This window comes from Vulpes lagopus, chromosome 5 (assembly GCF_018345385.1).
Source record: "Vulpes lagopus strain Blue_001 chromosome 5, ASM1834538v1, whole genome shotgun sequence".
Lineage (NCBI taxonomy): Eukaryota > Metazoa > Chordata > Mammalia > Carnivora > Canidae > Vulpes > Vulpes lagopus.
Window position 1 is genome coordinate 112,757,485 of NC_054828.1, and position 20,517 is coordinate 112,778,001.

The following is a 20,517-nucleotide window of genomic DNA, read 5'->3' on the forward strand; positions in this document are numbered from 1 at the left end:
TGCCTTTGGCCCAGGGCGCGATCCTGGAGTCCTGGGATTGAGTCCCACCTCGGGCTCCCAGCATGGAGCCTGCTTCTCTCTCTGCCTCTCTCTCTCTCTCTCTCTCTCTACGTCTATCATAAATAAATAAATCTTTAAAAAAATAAAATAAAATCAGGAAGTGGAAAAAATTATGTATCAATTATATTCAAATTTTTTAAAATTAAAAATAACATTACAATTCCAGTATAAAAAAATAAAATCATGAAGTGGGATTCTTCCAACTTTATCCATCTCTCTCTCCAATCTTGGGGGCAGCAGTTTGCCCTCTGTCCTCCAAGAAGTGTTGTTGCCTTTTTAAGTCTGTTCAGCTTTTTACCTGGTTAAGTTAGGATGGAGTGGCTACTTCTAGGCTCTTTACATGCAGCACGGGACACTGCCATGCTCTTTATTGTAAACTTGTTACACTCAAAGTAAAGCATTTTATTTAAGAAGAAAAAAGGTACTCTTAAAGGTATGAGCACTGTGACCCTTTACAGATGTATATTTTGTCACCCCTTCAAATAGCCTTTTCCAATCTTGACTGTAACCATAATATCTACCTTCCCTTCTACAATTGAGTATCATGAGATCTTCTTTCCCCTTCCTGGGTTTTAAGAAGCCTCTTTCCTTTACTGGTCATAAGTCAATTCCTGGAGAGGGTCTTAGTTTATACCCATGGATCAAAGAAAGCCTATACCTTTGATTGTTAAGGAATTGAGGTATGATAGTCATTGCACTGTTACTTGGTAAGTGCTTAACTAACTTCCTTCTTGGGTGCAGAGTCTCAATAAATGACAAAACCTAATTTTCAAATTTGTACCTGTCTCTTATTTCCTGCAACATTTTAATGTAGTCATGGCAGGATCTGGCACAACATGGACAGAGGGTGGCAGGCAGTTGCTAGATGAGGCCCGGGCATACACATGGTAAGACCCATTGAGGTCTTACTGTCTAGGCATCTTTCTTACCTCTCCTCTGCTGCCTCAGGATGCTGTAGTTAAGCTCCACTCCTGGGGTGTTTTTAGTTAAAAAGCTTACCATGGGGGGCCTGGGTGGCTCAGTCTGTTAAGCATCTGCCTTTGGCTCAGATCATGATCTCAGGATCTTGAGATTGAGTCCCGCATCAGGCTCCTTGCTCAGCAAGGAGTCTGCTTCTCCCTCTGCCTCTCCCTGCTTGTGTTCTGTCTCTCACGCTACCCCCTGCTTGTGTTCTGTCTCTCATGCTCTCTCTTTTGAATAAGTAAATAAAATCTTTAAAAAAAGATCTGCCATATAAGGTAAATATCATAAATGAAGCTACATTTCCCTTTTCTTAAAAATTTCCCACATGATTTTTAAAAATGACTGAATGCCTATTATCACCTTTAGGCTAGAACCGGGTTTTTAAAGCTTGGTGCTATTGATATTCTGGGTTAGACAATTCTTTTTTTTTTAAGATTTTATGTATTTATTTAACAGAGAGAGAGAGTGAGAGAGAGAGAGCACAAGCAGAGGGAGCAGCAGGCAGAGGGAGAGGGAGGGAGAAGCCCTGACACGGGGCTCAATCCCAGGACCCCAGGATCAGGACCTGAACCGAAGGCAGGCCCTTAATTGACTGAGCCACCCAAAGACCCCAGGGTTGGACAATTCTTAATCGTGGGCTGTCCTGGGGGACAAAATTGCCCCTGGTTGAGAACCAACCACTGAGCTAGACTGCCTTAATGGGTTACTTCAGCTCAACGGTTTGGAAGGGAGCCCTAGCCCTGATCAGATCATGTTAAACCATTATAAACCCCAACCTGTCCAATTTGTTTAAAAACTCTGCTGAACGGGTATGGCAGAATTATACAAAACTACAATTTCATTCTTGTGACTGTGATGTCAGATGAAGGTAGGATGGCTATGAAACGGTGAGTTAAAATTAAGAAAGACCAAATCCTTTCATAGCTTCCCACCCAGATACCTGGGAGAAATTACAAAACCATGTTATGGACATCAAGTAAAAACTATAAAGTGCTTCCAAGGCACATGCTTATGCCCTCGCCACTTAGATAAGAGACAGGCCTTGACTGTCCATCAGCCCACAGTGGGAAAAGTTTAACTCTAAAAGCCTGGTCATTGGAAAAGTGAGTGAATAACTCTCAGCAACCCCCACAAGTGGTGCTTTGTCCTAAAACACCCTTGGTGGAGCTTCCAGATCTCTCCTTCTGTTAACATCAGGATTCTCTCATATAACTGAGGCTTTAGATGTCCTGCCACTGATGTCTCCTTTCCCTTGGGTCCTCCTCAAAGACATTGTTCCCCAGAGACTTCTGCTCCCACAGCAGTAAAAGGATCAGAGACTAACTAGAGTCTAGTTTACTGAAAAGGATTGCCCCAGTGCCTTGAAACTTGGTGTCTTTTGGAATTGCTCAAAAGGGACCAATTCCCCTCAAGATAAGGGGACTGCAAAGCTTCAGAGGATAGTTTAAACCAAAGAATTCTAATAAAGTGAGATGCACTGAGTAGCCAGTGAAATTTAAATATGCATCAATATAAGCAAGTGTTTTCCATTTTGAGGCAATCTTTAATTTACAGGTGAAGAATCTGTTTCCTCCCAAAGGGCCTTTGAGGGCTGTAATTCATATAACATGTTGTCGGTCTATGGAAAGAAAAATAATGTTCAGAAATCTCAGGGTCTCAAAAATGATCATTAACTTCTAATAGTAAAAATGTGAAGAATTTGCATTTCCAGGAAAATATTCAATGCATTTGTGTGATTCGAGCCAGAAAGGCAGTATGACAATGAGTGTGCGATTGCATAAAGCTAAAAATTATGAAAATCAAGATTTAAAAAAATTAAATTCAATTAGTCAACATATAATACTTAGTTTCAGATGTAGTTTTTTTTAAAAGATTTTATTTATTTGTTTGAGAGAGAGAAAGCAAGAGAGTCAGAGCACATGAGTAGAGGAGAAGGGGCAGAGGGAGAGGGAGAAGCAGACTCCTTGCTGAGCAGAGAGCCTGATGTGGTGCTCAATCCCAGGACCCCAGGATCATGACCTGAGCCAAAGGCAGATGCTTAACAGCTGAGCCACCCAGGCGCCCCCAGATGTAGTTTCCAACAATTCATTAGTTGAGTATAACACTCAGTGCTCATCACATCATATGCCCTCCTTAATGCCCATCACCCAGTTACCCATCCCCCCCACCCAATTAAGATATTTTTAAGCCAAATTTTCAGCATAGTCTTAAACTCAAAAAGACAAGTTCCTGATAAGAACAGGTCATGGGGCAAAGAATAATTAAAAGGCAAAGACTTGTACAAAGTTGGTAGTTGACCCAGTGATCTCCAGTCCCTTTGTTGGTAAGAGAATCATTTGTAATTCTTATTGCTGTTTTAAAATGCTGTTTCATGGGCAGCCCTGGTGGCGCAGCGGTTTAGCGCTGCCTGCAGCCCAGGGTGTGATCCTGGAGACCCTGGATCCAGTCCCACGTCAGGCTCTCTGTATGATGCCTGCTTCTCCCTGTGTCTCTGCCTCTCTCTTTCTCTCTCTCCCTGAATAAATAAATAAAATCTTTAAAAAAAAAATGCTGTTCCAAATTTGGGAATTTAGGATTAACTGCCTCTCAAATTAAAAAGATAAAATATACTATATAATGGTTTCAGCTGGGAAATTCAATGAGTTTGGTTTTTTAAATGTAATTTTGCCTCTCTCACCCCACCTCCCATGCTCAGATGAGAATCTAGGATGTGAAATCAGGAACTTTGAATATGGCATAACTGATTTCAACATGAATTTGAATTTCTGTAGTAAAATGAAATAGCTAAAGCATTTTTTTGTAAATATGATGAAAGGCACAGAGTTTTGATAGTAGTGAAAGATATTGAGACTGAAATGTGCTACAACTGGAAAAATGTGTCTTTTATCAATTCATTCACTAAAATTCAGATAATCCAAAATTATATAAATCCACAGAAAAGCTTCAACTTAACTTCCTGCATAGCATTAAAAGAATAATATACATTGGGGAGCCTGGATGGCTCAGTTGGTTAAGCATCTGACTCTTCATTTTGGCCCTGGTCATGATCTCAGGGTCATGAGTTCAAACCCCAAGTCAGGCTCCATGATCAGGGGGGAATCTGCTTGATTTTTTTCTCTCCTCTTTGTCTGCCCCTCACCCTCACCCCACCTTTTAAAATATATATATGTTTCCCCAAAATTAGCTTAACTTTATCTGCTTAGTGTCCCAGAATTTCTAACCGGATTTTGGAAGTTTGAATTCACATAGCATTGAGGTAACGGATACTTGTATTTATCCAAAGGCCTCATGAAGTTGGGATTATATAGTGAAAATAAAAATAGTGTGCTCGTGCGCATGTGCATGAGCATACACGCATGCGTTTGTATGGGTGTAAATGTCTACATTTTGACACAGGAATCAGGAGTTCATATAAACCCTGAAGAGCCTGTGTTTAATGTGAATGTTAATGTGTACCATTCTAAGACACCAATATCTTCTTGATCTCCCATAATCAAATAAGACTTTACAACTGACACCGAATAAAAAAGAAGTCATAGCTAGGAGAATCATTTAGCAAATGCCTACAAAATTTAGTACAATACATAGTATGCTATATGTATTTTGTTGCTTAAGAAATTTGCATTTTGTAAAAAGAGAAGCTTGGAAGTCTTAAAAGGGAACAGTGTGAATTTAAAAGGCAATGCCAGACTTTACTCTGGTGGTCAAGGTCAACATCAATAGCGATAAATCATGCCAACAGTATTGCCATCGATATGATGTGATAAAAAACACACTTTTATTTCTGTAGTCCTCCCCACAAAAACCCATAACACCAGCCTGACCACTTATTTGAGAAAAACAGCAGACCAATTTTAATGGAGGAGCCTTCTACAAAACACCTGACCAATATTCCTCAAAACTGTTGAGATCATCAAAAAGAAAGTCTGAGAAATCGTCACAGCCAAAAGGAGCCCAAGGAGACAGGGCTGTGTCCTAGATGGGATTCTGAAACAGAATAAGGACATCAGATAGAAACTAAGGAAATCTGAATAAAGTACGGGTTTTAGTTAATGAGAATGTATCAATATTGGCTCATTTATTGTGACAAAAGTGCCACATTGGGGTGTCTGGGTGGCTTAGTCAGTTAAGTGTCTGCCTTGGGCTCAGGTCATGATTCCAGGTCCTAGGATAGAGCCGCACTGGGCTCCCCACTGAGCAGGGAGCCTACTTCTCCCTTTCCCTCTGCCTGCTGCTCCCCCTGCTTGTGGTCTCTCTCTGTCAAATAAATAAATAAAATCTTTTTAGAAAAGTGCCACATTAATATAAGATGTTAATAATAGGGAAAGCTGCATGTTAGGGTATGCAGGAACTCACTGTGTTATCTTTCCAATTTTTCTGTAAATCAAAAACTGTTCTAAAAAAATAAAGTCTATTTTTAAAAGAAAGCTATAGAAGGACAGAATTTGTTAAGTTAAAATTTAAGGAAGCCTTAAAATACAAAGGCTCTAATGTATTCAAAAAAATTTAAAAGGAGGCAGGAAATTCATTTGGCTGGAACCTACGTATAAATCTTGCACTAATAACTATGTGGTTGGTGTAGATGGACCAGATAGAGGCAAAGTGAAAATCTGGTACATAATTTTGGAACTCTGAGCCACTTGAGTGGAGCGAGGAAGCAGGCCTCCTCACATGCTGTAGATGCCAAGACTCCCATCCAAAAAGCTCAGTGGGAACTTAGACTTGCCACAAGGATAGAATTGAGAAAATAACGATTTTAATGAATCCAAACCATAGTATCAACAATTTTGCGTTGAGAGAATCTGTATGTATTCGATATTTTGTGTACTCATAAAAAATAATGTGGGCCTGTTGAAGTGAGCACCTCATAACTAATTTAAAATATGTACCTTAAGACTTAGGCTTTGAGATGAAATCTATGTTTAGCAGCAAAACCTCTAAGTTCACTGTATTTATGGGTCTAATTGGTTAGATTGGCAATAAGTATTTAGCACTCAGGAAAGTTTCTTTCTTTTTTTTTTTTTTTTTAAGATTTTATTTATTTATTCATGAGAGACACACACAGAGAGAGGCAGAGACACAGGCAGAGGGAGAAGCAGGTTCCACGCAGGGAGCCGGATGTGGGACCCGGGTCTCCAGGATCATACCCTGGGCTGAAGGCGGCGCTAAACTGCTGAGCCACCCGGGGTGCCCTCAGGAAAGTTTCTTAAAAAGGAAATAGAGGGACGCCTGGTTGCCTTTGGCTCAGGGCGTGGTCCTGGGGTTCCAGGATCAAGTCCCACATCAGGCTCCCTGCAGGGAGTCTGATTCTCCCTCTGCCTGTGTCTCTGTGTCTCTCTCATGATTAAATAAATAAAATCTTAAAAAAAAAAAAAAAGGAAATAGAATTTCAAATGTAGTTAGAAATGTTATAAAGTGTTCAATTAAGTGGATCAATGGGACCAAAGTCCCCTTAAAATGAAAAAGTCCCCTTACATGATAAGAGTTGGTAGACTTACAATTTTTAATGAATAATGTCTATAAGCTAAACTGAAACACTTAGGAAAGTGCCCTAGACCTTCACCACTCTGCTGTATCCATAGCCACTGAGACTTCATGAAACTTCCCACACTGTGAAGGCTCAGGGATTGTCACAGGACACCCTTATCCCTACCCCCTGCAGAAGGACCCTTTTTCCCCACCTCCCATGACGCCCTGCCCCTCAACTTTTATTGGTAGAAAACTTTTAAACTCCTGGACAAGCATATGAATGGCCTAAGGAATATATAAGCATGCATGAGGTGGCCATATAATTTACTGCCCCAATCATGACATATATGAAAGGGGGCACTATGCATAATTATTCTGGACCATGAGACTTAACCCAGAACGGTTCTGGGACAACCAGGACAAGATCCCTGCAGGTATAAATGTGTGGCTTGTGAATATACCAGGGGAAGAAATGAAGAATTCGGCTTCCATTGTAAGACACTATCAAGTCTCAACAGCATCAAGTCTCAACAGAATGTTAGATCCTGAGGAATGGGAGTCGTGAGGTGGCCGCCATGGCGCTGTCAGAGAGCCAGCTCAAGAAGATGGCATCCAAGTACAAATACAGAGACCTAACTGTATGTGAAACTGTCAATGTTATTACTTTATACAAAGATCTCAAACCTCTATTGGATTCATGTTTCTAATGATGGCAGTTCCAGGGAACTCATGAACCTCACTGGAACAATGCCTTATAAAGGTAATATATATATTCCAATATGCCTCTGGCTGCTGGACACATACCCATATGATCCCCTTATCTGTTTCATTAAGCCTATTAGTTCAAGGACTATTAAAACGGGAAAGCAGGGGATCCCTGGGTGGCTCAGCGGTTTGGCGCCTGCCTTTGGCCTAGGGCATGGTTCTGGAGTCCCATGATCGAGTCCCGCATCAGGCTCCCTGCATGGAGCCTGCTTCTCCCTCTGCTTGTGTCTCTGCCTCTCTGCCTTTTTCTCTCTCTCTGTCTCATGAATAAATAAATAAAATCTTAAAAAAAAAATAAAACGGGAAAGCATGTTGATGCAAATGGGAAGATATATCTTCCTTATCTACATGAATGGAAACATCCTCAGTCAGACTTGTTGGGGCTTATTCAGGTCATGACTGTGGTGTTTGGAGATGAACCCCCAGTCTTCTCTCGTCCCACTATTTTGGCATCTTATCCACTGTACCAGGCAACACGGCCACCAAATACTTCTTATATGCCAAGCATGCCAAGTGGAATCTCTGCATATCCATCTGGATATCCTCCCAACCCCAGTGGTTATCCAGGCTGTCCTTACCCACCTGGTGGTCAGTATCCTGCCACAACAAGTTCTCAGTACCCTTCCCAGTCTCCTGTGGCCACTGTCGGCCCCAGTAGGGACTGCACCATCAGCGAGGACACCATCTGAGCCTCTGTCATCTCAGCGGTCAGTGACAAGCTGAGATGGCGGATGAAGGAGGAAATGGATCATGCCCAGGCAGAGCTCAATGCCTTGAAATGAACAGAGGAAGACCTGAAAAAAGGTCATCAGAAACTGGAAGAGATGGTTACCCGTTTAGATCAAGAAGTGGCTGAGGTCAATAAAAACATAGAACTTTTGAGAAAGAAGGATGAAGAACTCAGTTCTGCTCTGGAGAAAATGGAAAATCAGTCTGAAAACAATGTTATTGATGAAGTTATCATTCCCACAGTCCCACTATACAAACATCCTAAATCTGTATGCAGAGGAAAATGCTATTGAAGACACTATCTTTTACCTGGGAGAAGCCTTGAGGCGGGGAGTAATAGATCTGGATGTCTTCCTGAAGCATGTGCGTTGTCTGTCCCGTAAACAGTTCCAGCTGAAGGCACTAATGCAAAAAGCAAGAAAGACTGCCGGTCTCAGTGACCTCTACTGAATTCTCTGATATCAGCCGGAGATTGGGCTCTTCTTAAAGCATTCTTTTCTTCTCTTTCTTTCTCTTATCAGTAGGTGCCCAGAATAAGTTATTGCAGTTTATCATTCAAGTGTAAAATATTTTGAATCAATACTATATTTTCTGTTTTCTTTTGGTCAAGACTGGCTTTTGTTAATGAACTTTCTATCCTCTGTAAACTTTTTGTGCTGAATGTTGGGACTGACTATGCTAAATAAAATTTGTTGCATTAAAAAAAAAAGGATGTTAGATCCTTTAAGGTTTTAGTGGGAAAGCTCTAAAACCCTTTCAAATGTGTTATCAGAGACATATCAAATAGTCTTTTATTAACCTAGCACTATAAGGTCTACCCTGTCTGTGTATCATGAAGTTTCTTCTTCATACCTGGGGTGTCATGAGACTCTTTCGTCACCACTGACTACAAGGCAATTATTAGTGTTAGGTTATACCCTTGTAAAAAAAGTCCTCCTGTAATTCAGATAGAGAGATGGAGGGTGAAGTTTGCCCTGTCACTGGCTGGAGAGGTTTTCCAGAATGCGGGTAATCTTATAAATGATCTTCATAGATTACCTTATGTTCAAGTCTGTGGTCTTTTATTTTCCAATTACATACACACAAAGGCGTGCTGTGTGCTTCTGGGTATTTTATTTTTTTCTCTCCAAACCACCCAATACCATGCACATGGCCCACCAAACATATAGCCATATAATTTTTCACCCAAACATTTAAAACAATGGATTTTTGGCAGTTAGTCAAATTCTGGTATGCTCTCCTGTTATGGGAAATCAGGGTAACACAGACACTTTGGCCCAGTCCCATCCCAAGGAGTTGGCATCCTTCACAGGCCAAGTAATAGTGTTTCCACGTGGTTCAGAAACCCCATCAGAGGGATGCCTGGGTGGCTCAGTGGCTGAGCGTCTGCCTTCGGCTCAGGGCGTGATCCAGGGGTCCAGGATTGAGTCCTGCAAAGGGCTTCCTGCATGAGTCCTCTTCTCCCTCTGCCTATGTGTCTCTCATGAATAAATAAAATCTTAAAAATAACAGCAAACCCACCAGAGTTGGTCCAGGCAACTCATTGCATTACAGCCAAGTGCTTTGCCCCAGCGGCAACACCCCAAGTGTTTCTCTCAGTTGTGGCCTTATTTGCTGAGTTGTTTATTTGATGAAAGGTGGGCAAATTCCTTTGCTGTCAACTATTTCATTCACTGCCTTAAATTCCCTTACTAGGGTTTTGTCTTCGGGGGGCTAATAAATACAAGTGGCCCTATTGTATGGAAGCAACGATTTCACTCTTCGATGTGGAAGACTTTGATACAGTAATCCCTTCCAACATCTGGCTGAGATCTAGAGAGAAGGTAGAGGAGTCTTGGTGCAGGTGGAATGGGTTGGAAGGTACAGTAGACCAATCCAAAAGGTGGGGTTCTGGAGAACCAGAGAACAGCCTGAAGGTCCTTCAGAGACACGCTGGCCTTGGTACAGCCTTCTGTCCTGTGATCTCATGAGGCCGTAGCTCCATCGGCCAAGAGTGCCACCATGTAAAGAGGGGGCTATGGGTTTCCAAAGTGGTAGCCAAGAAAAGGTAACAAAGGGTAAATGGGTTAAGCCTAGTTTCCCCGCCTTTTGTATGTAATACTTCCCCTAATTATCCCTGTTTTACTTCACTCAGCAACCTTGCCCTGGGAATCTAGCACCATAAGTCTTGGTTTTGTTCCCACTAGGAGGAGGACTGAGCACAAAGTGCTGGGTACTGAGGCTCCCACCTCCCAGCTGCTCTTCTCTGCAGACTCTGCTCAGGCCTCCCAGTGAGAGGCTACCTGCCCCGCAACATGAGTGAAGAACCGAAGCTGAGTTTTCTTAGCACGAGAAGCTTTGCCCCTGCCACCGTGGAGGACATCCCCTGCCAAACTCCCCTTTCTCTGAAGAAATACCACTGAGACCAAGTGAGAAGTAGCTACAGTTTAATACAAACCTGCACCAGAACACAATGTGTCGGGCTGTTTTGTCTTTGCCTCAAACAGGTGGCCAGAGCACAGGACCATGTGTCGTCTTGGGTTGACACAATCTTAGCACCATGACGTTTACAGAGGAGTGAGAAGTCACTTGGGTGCCGGAGGCTCCATCCCGACCCCAGGCTGTGCCTGCCGCCTGGGCAGCTGGAGGGGGTTTGGGTTTTTGCGTGGTTCTGTGATTTCTGGGTCAGTACTGGAAAAGCCCTCATCACGGCATTGGCTTGACAGACCTGCTGTGGACTCCTAGCACTACACACGCGCACACACACACACACACACACACACACACACGGTAGCACAATTTTCTGGTAACTTAGTCCCACAAACCTAGAGAGCAGCTAAGGCAAGAACAACAGTATTTATTCAGCAAGTACAAGACCAGTTTGAGAGCTGCATTCAGTGCAACCAGAGACCCTTTTTGTTCCAGCCAGGAGCAGTGGGGCTGCTGATGGAGCTGGCTGGAGCTCTGCACAGGGGCAAGGAGTGGGGAGTGGGGGCTGACCATTCATTGGGTCCCTTGAACCTCCTTCTGATTTTCATCTAGAAGCTCCTGGGCAAGGGTGGGGACTATGTAAGGATCGGGGGTGGGGGTAGGGGTGGGGGAAGGTGAGATGGAAGGGAAGGCCTAGGGTGGACCACTCCAAGATGTGGTCTCCCAGAGCCATCCCATGGACCATGCATCTCTCGGGCGGAGGCACTCAGAGAAGGTAAAGCTTTCCTAGCCCAAGCAGGGATGCTCTGCCCGCTGGCTACCACCACTGCTCGGCTCTTTGGCATCTGCCCAAGGCCCATGACCCAGCAGAGGGCTGGGATGAATAGGATGATGTGTGTTGTATCATGTCACGGTTTCCCAGGCCCAGAGCCCTACCTACTGTCCCTGTGGCTGCCCCCCTCCAGGAATGTCTTTCTTCCCTTGCTCCCTGGGGTACTATCTCTGTCCTTTCAGCTCCTAAGTGAGGAGGATGAGCATGGAGGGGGAAGTGAGGATGTGGAGGCAGCTGAAATCACATGGCAAGGCCCCCACTATTTAACTAGTTCTGGCTCAGACAATGAATATGCATTAGCTTATTTATAAGAAAAATCTATCTACCTGTGCGAAACAAAGCAGAACACCTACCAAGGGTGTAAGTCTTCTGGAGGGTTAAATTCTCAGGTGGGATCTGCAAGAGACGTCACCCCACTCTTCCTTTCCACAGCTAGGGTAGACAGCCATGCTCTTTAAGGGTCATCACGGGCACTTCTGGGGTCAGAAGGCCTACTCTTTCTGGGCCTCGTCTGTGAAATGGGGAGAACAACGAATGCTCTGTCATGTGGAGCAGTTGAGGGCTCGTGTATGGAAGCGCTTTGAAAACATGTAAAGCACTGAAGAAATGTGCAGGGTGTGACCACTAGCCCAAGAGCCCTGGCACAAGCCCCGGGTGCGCAAAGCAAATGTGCAACATGAAATCACTCCTGTGATGGGGAGGTCGGGGGGGTGGGGGCAAGGCTTAAGAAGGGCAGGTGGTCGAGTTGCTTCCCAGTTCACTCAGGGTGGACGGAGATCACCCAGCCTCTAGTGTTTCCACGGAAACCTCCTGGAGCTTCTGAGGCAGGGAGAGCCCAACTGGACGTGGGAGGAGAAGCAGGTACAGGTGGGGTGCTGACCACAGGGGCCACAGCACCTGTGCAGCAATGTGGGCTCTCCAGCTGGGTCTGCCCAGGCCCGGCCTCCCTCCCCACCCCTCTAGCCCACTCACTCCCTAGTTCCGCTCCCCCTCTCTTAGCAGGCATGAGGCCTCTTGCCAATCACACAGGAGGAGCAGCAGGGCCTCTGTCCAGTGGGGGGAGTTTCTAGGAAGTTGGGTGTTTGGGGGTGTTAGTGCTGGGAGTGGTCAGAGCCAGATATGGGAAAGGCTCCCCAGAGGCCCCCAGGGTTGGCGTACTGGGCATCCCCTAGGAATGTAGGAAACTAACCAGGAGGGGCAGGGACAGGAGGAGGGCCTGGGATGGGGCTGCGGCGGCCTGGAAGCCTCCGGGTGGGGAGGAGAGGGGCCCGTGAGGCCAGCACCTCACCCTGCTCCTGGTCTGTGCCCTCGGCTGTCTGGTCGGTGTCGAGTGCAGCGTCTCTTAAGATCCACATCTACTCCTGTTTCTATGCTATGCTAGTGACACGAAGCACCGTTATTCTTCACAGGATGCACAAACAAGTCAAACCAAACCACTGCGCAAACCAAACGTGCAAAACAAAATCATGTACACGCGCCTGGCACCAGCCCCGTGCCCCGCCCGGCTAGCCCCTTGGGGCCTGTGACTCCCAGGGGGTGGGGTGGGAGGAGGAAGAAGCTGGCGAAGGGTGCAGAGTGTCCCAACCGCACCCACACGGGCCAGGGCCACGTTGGGAAACACGGGACACGCTGGGTGCGGCTGGGAAGCCGACACCTGTCTGACTGGGGAAAAGTGACCACAGAGCCTCCTTAGAGGGAGGGGGCCTTTCCCTCCAACGCGCATCTGCTAAAGTGCTCCAGACAGCTGGCGGGTCAGCCAGGGGGCAGGGCACTAAAGTCTGGGCTTTCCCAAAGCCAGCACATGGAGGCGGCTGTAGGAGGAGGGGCTGGGCCGGGCTCTATGCATTGGGCTCTGTGCATAGTGTGGGTTTCCTGGGCTCCCCAAAAGCCTGCCGAGGTCAAGGCAGGAAAGGACTGCGGCGGGAGGAACACATCTCAAAGTGCCTGTTAGGGTTGGCTCGAAGCACAGTGAATCACGTGGCAGACATGGGGAGCTGCTCCCCGGGTCCCGTGGCCCCCTCAGGTGGTGCGCTGCCCGGCCCAGCCTCTCCCGCCCCCTGCAGCAGTGGCCGGAGGGTGTGCGGGCTGGTGGCGGCGGCGGTGCGTCCTCACTTGCGGGGGCTGGTCAGTGCCTTTACCAAATGCCGCTTGACCTGCCTCCGGGGGGAGCGAGGATCCGAGCCGAAGCTCGCTTTGGAACATGGTCATCAATTTGAGAACCTGCAGGGAAGGAAGCAGAGGGTGAGCCCGGCTGCTCACTGGGTAATAAACGTGCCGTCACCATCTCCTGGTGGAAGCTGGTAAGCCCTGTGTGGGTGTGATCTAGCCCAATCCGTAACTCCATCCCAGTTTTACAGATGAGGAAACCGAGGCTCAGGGAAGTTAAGTGACTTGCCCAGGGTTACAGAGTGTGTAAGTGGTAGAACTGGATTTGAACCCAGGTCTTTCTGATTCAGGGCCTCTGCCATTCACTGCCCTATGCTGCCACCTCTGCTGCTCCCAAGCCTGGACATGTGGTCTCCTGTGGTGCAGAGACCATGAATCAGCCCATTAGCATGTGGGCCTTTGTATGCATGTCTCAGTGAGCAAGAGACGGAGAAGGCTGGGCATTGTTCCTCCATTGTTCCGAAAAACCGAAGAACCACACCCCATAGGCCCAGCATCTTGAAATCTCAAGACTTAGGAGGCTTGGTGTCCCAGAGAGTTAATGGAACATTCTTCAGTCCAGCCCATCCAGAACAGACAAGGTGGGGTGGAAGAAAGGTGGGAGGATGCCTGATTTTGCTGAATTTGAGAGAAGTCCTGCACTGAGATGTGGCAAGAACAGAAGCCACCAGCCAGAGAGCCCACAGCTCTGAGGGCCTCGTGGCTTCCCATGGGATTGGCTGCGGCAGGAGGGACCATGCCCAGGCAGGCGTGGGAACCGACCCCTCCTGGAGTGGCAAGGCCTGAGTGTCCACTGACACTCCAACCACGGATTCCTTTCGGATTCCCAACACATGGGTCTTGTCGCTAGTGGGAGTGGCAGTGGCCTTCAGGGTGGGGGAAGAGTAATCTTGGCAATGAGATTGGCTCTGAGGATGGAGAGAGTGGTGGAGAGGACCCCCCCCACAGACTACAAACAGGAAGCATGTGTCTTTTGACCCAGGCTGCTCCCAGCACATTGGGGGGGCACAGAGGGAGCTCAGTGGGCAGACCTGCTCCCTTGGTACCCCTCGGCCTCTTGTGTTAGGACAGCTTGTGTAAGCCAGTAGTCAATATGCGCTGTGTGGAAGGATTTGGATCTTGCTCTTTTTACTGTTCAGGTCCCAGTGTGGCTCTTGTAGAGGGATGACAGGCCTCCGTCTCGTCTCGTTCTGAAGGCCGCTCAACGTGTTCACAGAGACCCAACCCTGCCCCTTTCGAGTGGATCCATCAAAGCTGCTTGCAGGACCAGGCCACCTTACAGCTTCTGCTTATGCTCCAGGAGGGCTACCGTGTTTGTGGCCATGACCACCGCCTTTCACTACTGCAGGGCACCTGGGATAAATAAAGTCCCAGAGCACAGACACACCCCATATATTATTATATATGGTATTACCCATATTAAAATTGCTGGCAAAAAGAGAAGGTGCTGGAGGGTCAAACATGGAGTTGAGATGAGGGAGGAAATGGAGTAAGGGAATCCCCTCTCTCAGAGGCTGGTGAGGAGCAGGGATGGGGACACAGAGACTACAACGGGGTGCAGTCCCATGTAGCACAGAATGTTAACCCTTCTGAGCTCTGATCACCCCTGGGGCCCCCCACTGTGTACAGAGCCCTCAAAATGTTTCAAGGGAAAAAAATATCAGGACTTAGAAACATGGGGAGAATACCAGACAAGCCATGGCCTCTTGGAGTGGCTGGTGCCCAGGGACCGGGAGAGCCCTCTTGCCCCTCCTATTTGTGTGTCTCTAACGTGGGACCAGCACTCATCTCCAAATGTGGGATAGGGGAGAGAGGGAGAAGATGCAGAGGAAGAGCTGCGGAAGTCCCTCTGCCTGGGCAGGCCTCTGCTCTAGCTACCCCTCTGGGGCAGAGATGCAGGTGGCAATCAGAGCGGCCCCTGATCTTACCAGAGAGGCTGAAGCTGGATTCATGAAGATCCCTCATGCCCCCGTGTCGGGTGACAGGCCGGGTAGGGGTGTCGGCGAGCGGTGTTCCCATCTCTTTCTTCCCAGGATGCACGACGATAGCTACATCCCCCAGGTAGGGAGTGCGGTCCACTCCCTTAACCTTTAAGGTCTAGTGAGGATGAAGGAGAAAATGGGAAAAGATGACGCCATCAGAGCCCGGGCACCAGAGCCTCCTGGATGGATGACAGGAGGTTGGCTGCTGCCACTCTTCTCAGGACCCAGATGACTATATGTGACAAAAGTTTCTTACATCTGGAGCTCAGAGAGTGGAGGATTCTTTTAAAAAAAAATTATTTATTCATGAGAGACACACAGAGAGAGGCAGGGACATAGGCAGAGGGAGAAGCAGGCTCCCTGTGGGGAGCTCGATACTGGATTTGATCCTAGAGTCCCGGGATCACGACCTGAGCTGAAGGCAGGCGCTCAACCACTGAGCCACCCAGGTGCCCTGCAGAGAATTCTTTTAACTCCTAATCCAGGTGTGTGTGCATGCATATGGGGGCCCCTGCTGGCTCCCCCTCAATATTAGTGGAATCCTTTCCAAGGCAGCAGGCAGATTTCTGAGCAATGCTATCCCCTCACTGGCCAGGCTCACTGGCCACAGCAAGAGGCCACACCTTTTGCTGTGTGATCTGACAACTTTGTGGGGATACAAGGAAAATATAGCTGATTTGAAGATGAGAATCCCCCAGTGGCAATACTAGTTAATTTTGTACTCACAAAGGCAGTAAAGTTGAGCCTATGTTCTGCATCCAGATAGTTTGGGTTCCAATCCCAGCTCTGCTTATACTTGGAAGCTCTGTGACCTTATGCAAGTTATCTAATTTCTCTGTGCCTGTTTCCTTAGGATAATAATAGTACCTATTAATATTACATCTAGAACTGTTATGAGATCAAATGAATTAATAAACATAAAGCTCTTAGAACTGTTCTGGCGCATGGCAAGTGACATAAAGGATCAGCAGCTCTAATTATGGCAGAGGTCACTGACATGTGCTTTCTCGTGTTAAAAGGTGCTACTTCCAGGAGGACTCAAAGTGAGTTTGAGCATGCACATAAGATCTGAAGGAGCAGTGTAGATGATCTACACCCCAGGCACTTGTCAGGGACATCACTTCAACCTCCTTGCTGCTTGCTGTTTACTGAAAATCTTGCTGAAACAATACACATGGGGAATTTCTTGAAGGATCTTCAGCCTACAAATTCCTTTATCTTCTCCAACAACAGATCTATCTTTTAGCTCAACCCTTTTGGTCTGAACTATTTTGGCCTTTACCAGGCTGCACTTTGGCATCCTGACTTTGGCGACTAGGGTCCCTAGGGGGTGATAGGTTGGCACAGGCTGGCTGGTGATCCTGGCAGGCCACAGTTTCTGGCAGCCCCCTCACTACTGGGTGCACACCCAACACTCTACCAGAGATACTTTCTTCCCCGAGGCCCATGCTCTCTAGGGGCTGATCATACACAGTTTTTGGAAAATGAGTTTTGTTAGTTTTCTTTTTCTGCATATATACATTCTTTTACATAAAGACTGTGACAGAACAACAACTCAACAGGTTTTTTTCCTGGGAACCTTATATTGTCATTGTAATAAGTGCTTGAGATAAAGACCCTCTGGGTTGAATTTACATCAGTCCTGGAGCTACTGCTCTTCCACGGTGGCTGGCCCCGAGGAGCGGTGCTGTGAATTGGTATCCACCTCACACTTTTATGAGGCTGGCTTTTAGAAGGGCTTAAAATAAAATAAATAAATAAATAAATAAATAAATAAATAAATAAATAAATAAATAAAAATTAAAAAAAGAAGAAGGGCTTAAAATACCTCCTCTGCTCTCTGTTGACCCTATTTCTTGACTAAAATGTCTGTTTTGGAAGGACCACAAAACTGTTATCAGATATTCTTTTTTTTTTTTTTTTAAATTGCAATAGAATTCACATACCATGAAACTTGCTATTTTAAAGTATACAATTAAAAAAAAAAGTATACAATTCAGGGGTGCCTGGGTGGCTCAGTCAGTTAAACATTGGACTCTTGATTTAGGCTCAGGTCATGATCTTGGGGTCATGAGATCGACTCCACAGAGAGCTCTGTGCTCAGCACTGAGTCTGCTTAAGATTCCCCTCCCCCCACTTGCACTCTCTCACTCTTCCTGAAAAAAAAATTAATAAAGTATACAATTTAGTGGTGTTTCAGTGGTGTATATTCACAACACTGAGCCACCACCTCTACCATCTCATTCACAAACATTTTCATTACCCAGAAGCAACCTCACACCCATTCCCCCACCCTCTAGTTCTGAGTAACCACTGATGGATTTTCTGTCTATGGGCTTTCTTGCTTCTGGACATTTCATATAAATGGAGTCATAAAATTGGTGATCTTTTGTGACTTGATTCTTTCACTTAGCATCTTTTTTTTCAGGCTCAGGTATGCAGTATGTAGTATCTGTGAGAACTCCATTTCCTTTTCTGGCTGAATAATCTTCTACCATATGAATATACCTCATTCTGCTTATCCGTTCAACAGCAGAGAGACATTTTAGTTGTATCTACTTCTTGGCCTCTATGAATAATGCTGCTATGAACATTATGTACAAGCTTTTGTGTAGACATATATTTGTATTTCCCTTGAGGACATACCCAAGAGTAGAACTGCTGGCTCATTTGGTAACCCTAATATATAGCTTTTGGGGAACTGCCCAACTGTTTTCCAAAGTGGCCGCACCATTTTACATTCCCGCTGGCAATGATTCAGGGTTCCAGTTTCTCCACATCCTAACCAACAAATGTTATTTTCCAGTTTGGTTTTTATTTTTATTTTTTATTTTTTTAAATTTATGTATGATAGTCACAGAGAGAGAGAGAGAGAGGCAAGCAGAGACACAGGCAGAGGGAGAAGCAGGCTCCATGCACCGGGAGCCCGACGTGGGATTCGATCCCGGGTCTCCAGGATCGCGCCCTGGGCCAAAGGCAGGCGTCAAACTGCTGCGCCACCCAGGGATCCCTCCAGTTTGGTTTTTAAAATGACAGCCACACTTTGCCAGACGTTCAGGTGTATGAATGCCTCACTCTTACTGCTCCTGCCAGTACCCCCTCCAGAAGCTGGCTGAGGCCGCCTGCCATTGTCCACATCCGGGGAGTAGACTGGAGATGGCCCCATTCATCTTGCAACAGACCCCGAGTTTTGAATTGAACACTGATAACTGAAGTCATGTGTTTTGTTTTTTTTTTCAGGTAACCCAAGTCTGCTCCCCCACAGCAGATTTGGTCTTTGGGAGAGAAGGGTCTTTACGTCATTCTGAGCACTCTGGGCTGTCACACAGGGAAAGCCAGCAGAATTGATCTTTTGGTGTTAACATGCCCTGCTTACTCTTACACTTTAGAGCACTGCATCTCAAATATCAGGCTTACATGCCCTCACTTCATCAAGACTGGGAATGAACCAGGCAATAGTAGGACCTCAAGGGCCCCTAAGCCAACGAATCAAGAGTGACTCAGTGGTCACAGACTGGTTCACGCTTCCCTCTTGTGCCTTCAGGAACCCAGAACTCTTGTTTGTCTGGCTACTTAAAATTGGATCCGAAAATCAGGAGTCCTGGCTGGCTTGGTCAGAGGAGCATGTGACTCTTGATCTTGGGGTTGTGAGTTTGACTCCCATGTGGGGTGTAGAGATTACTGAAGTAAATAAAACTTAAAAAAATTATATTTGATAATCAAAGATGGGGAATTAAAACTGGTAGTACCCAGCTCTAGCATTCCCCTTGTCCCAATACACATCCCCCTTCCAGCCCAGGAGAGCTGGACTATATTTGTGAAAGCTGTGGTTTTTGTCAGTGAACTTGTACAGTGGGGCTCTATGGAAGACCACACTCAGGGTGAAACAAGGTCTTGGTTAGAGGTCTGAGGAGAGCAGGAAGGCCTGTGCTAGCCTCCCATCCCACCTGGTGGAATCTTCCTTCCAGGACTGGGGCCTTACAGGCCAGCCAGAGTAGTGGGTGTTCAGAGAACAGCTGGTAAGGCACAGGCTGAAGCAGCTGCTCCTGAAAGCCTTTGGGTGGTTCCAGGAAGGAACAAGAATGGGAACAAGGAGGGGAGGCCTGAGGGACTGAGTCAGGAAGTCTGGCCTTTACATAAAGACTAGAGAACCAAGAGTTTGGCTGAAGACAAGAGGTCATGTAATCATTTCATGGCAAGTGTGCCAAGCCACAGGCAGCTCTTAAAAGGCCTATTCCTGGGATACTCTTGAGCAGATTTCTAGAGCTCAGCAACATGGCAACTGAGTCTTTTTCAGTCAGGGTCCCTTATATTTCTGGTCCCTGCTGGAAGTCAGAGCTGATGGTGAGTAGAGAACACGGTACCTAAGAGTAGGAAGCTGATGCTGGTCTGGGACAGTGACTATGATATGGTGGGTGAGGTGAGGGTGGGGAGGTGACCTGGAAGAATCTAGAAAGGGTGCCCCCACCAGCTGCTACTTCGGGCCTCTGGCCAAAAAACACACACCCCATTTTACTGAGTCTCATCCCTGCACAGACAAGTGGCTGACTGATGAGGCTGAGCTGGGCAGCTTACCAGAAACTTTGCTGAACTACTTTCAGAACACATAGTGAGTATGCTGTGTACAGAGGATTGGGAGGGACTGGACAAAAGGAACAGAAGAATAGAACACAGGAGAAGATGAATGAGGAAATTAAAAAAAAAAAAAAAAAGGATTGACATCTCTTAAGTGTGCCATGATTCCAACCACAGCATCCCAGAGCCTAGGCAAGAGAGCTGCTGGACCAGTGAGGCACGGGCTGCGGGGCTCTCGGTCATGATAGAAGAACACTTCTAGAATATTGCCTTTTGCCACAAGAAGGGGAAGGGAAACAGCACGATACTGTCCCTGTATCAGATTTGCTCTTTGCTGATGATCTGGGACATCCACCCAGAGGCCAGGACTGCACTTCCCAGCACCTGGAGTTGTCAGCAAGAACTCAGGCCTGATTCTCCGGGGCAGCTCTCAATGATAAGGCTGGACCATCAATTCCCAAGCAATGAGGGAACAGCCAGTCTTCTTTTGGGTGACTTGTCTACTCAGAGGACAGAAGCCCTGGGGATGAGATGAAGCCCAAAGATTTAGTGAACAGGTGTTTATGG

At 46.4% G+C, this 20,517-nt stretch overlaps 1 protein-coding gene and 1 pseudogene across 1 annotated transcript in view; one reads left to right on the plus strand and one right to left on the minus strand.

Moving 5' to 3' along the window:
• Window positions 1–7,067: 7,067 nt before the first annotated feature.
• Window positions 7,068–8,573, plus strand: LOC121491878 (annotated as a pseudogene).
• A 1,824-nt stretch (window positions 8,574–10,397) lies between these two features.
• Window positions 10,398–20,517, minus strand: part of DPYSL5 (dihydropyrimidinase like 5) — a 97,835-nt gene continuing 87,715 nt past the window's right edge. Inside the window, exons 12-13 of the mRNA XM_041755333.1 lie at window positions 15,322–15,490; window positions 10,398–13,447 (exon numbers count right to left, since the gene is read on the minus strand). Coding sequence (XP_041611267.1) covers window positions 13,362–13,447; window positions 15,322–15,490 — 255 coding nt within the window. The 3' untranslated portion in view covers window positions 10,398–13,361. The remainder of the gene's footprint in view (window positions 13,448–15,321; window positions 15,491–20,517) is intronic.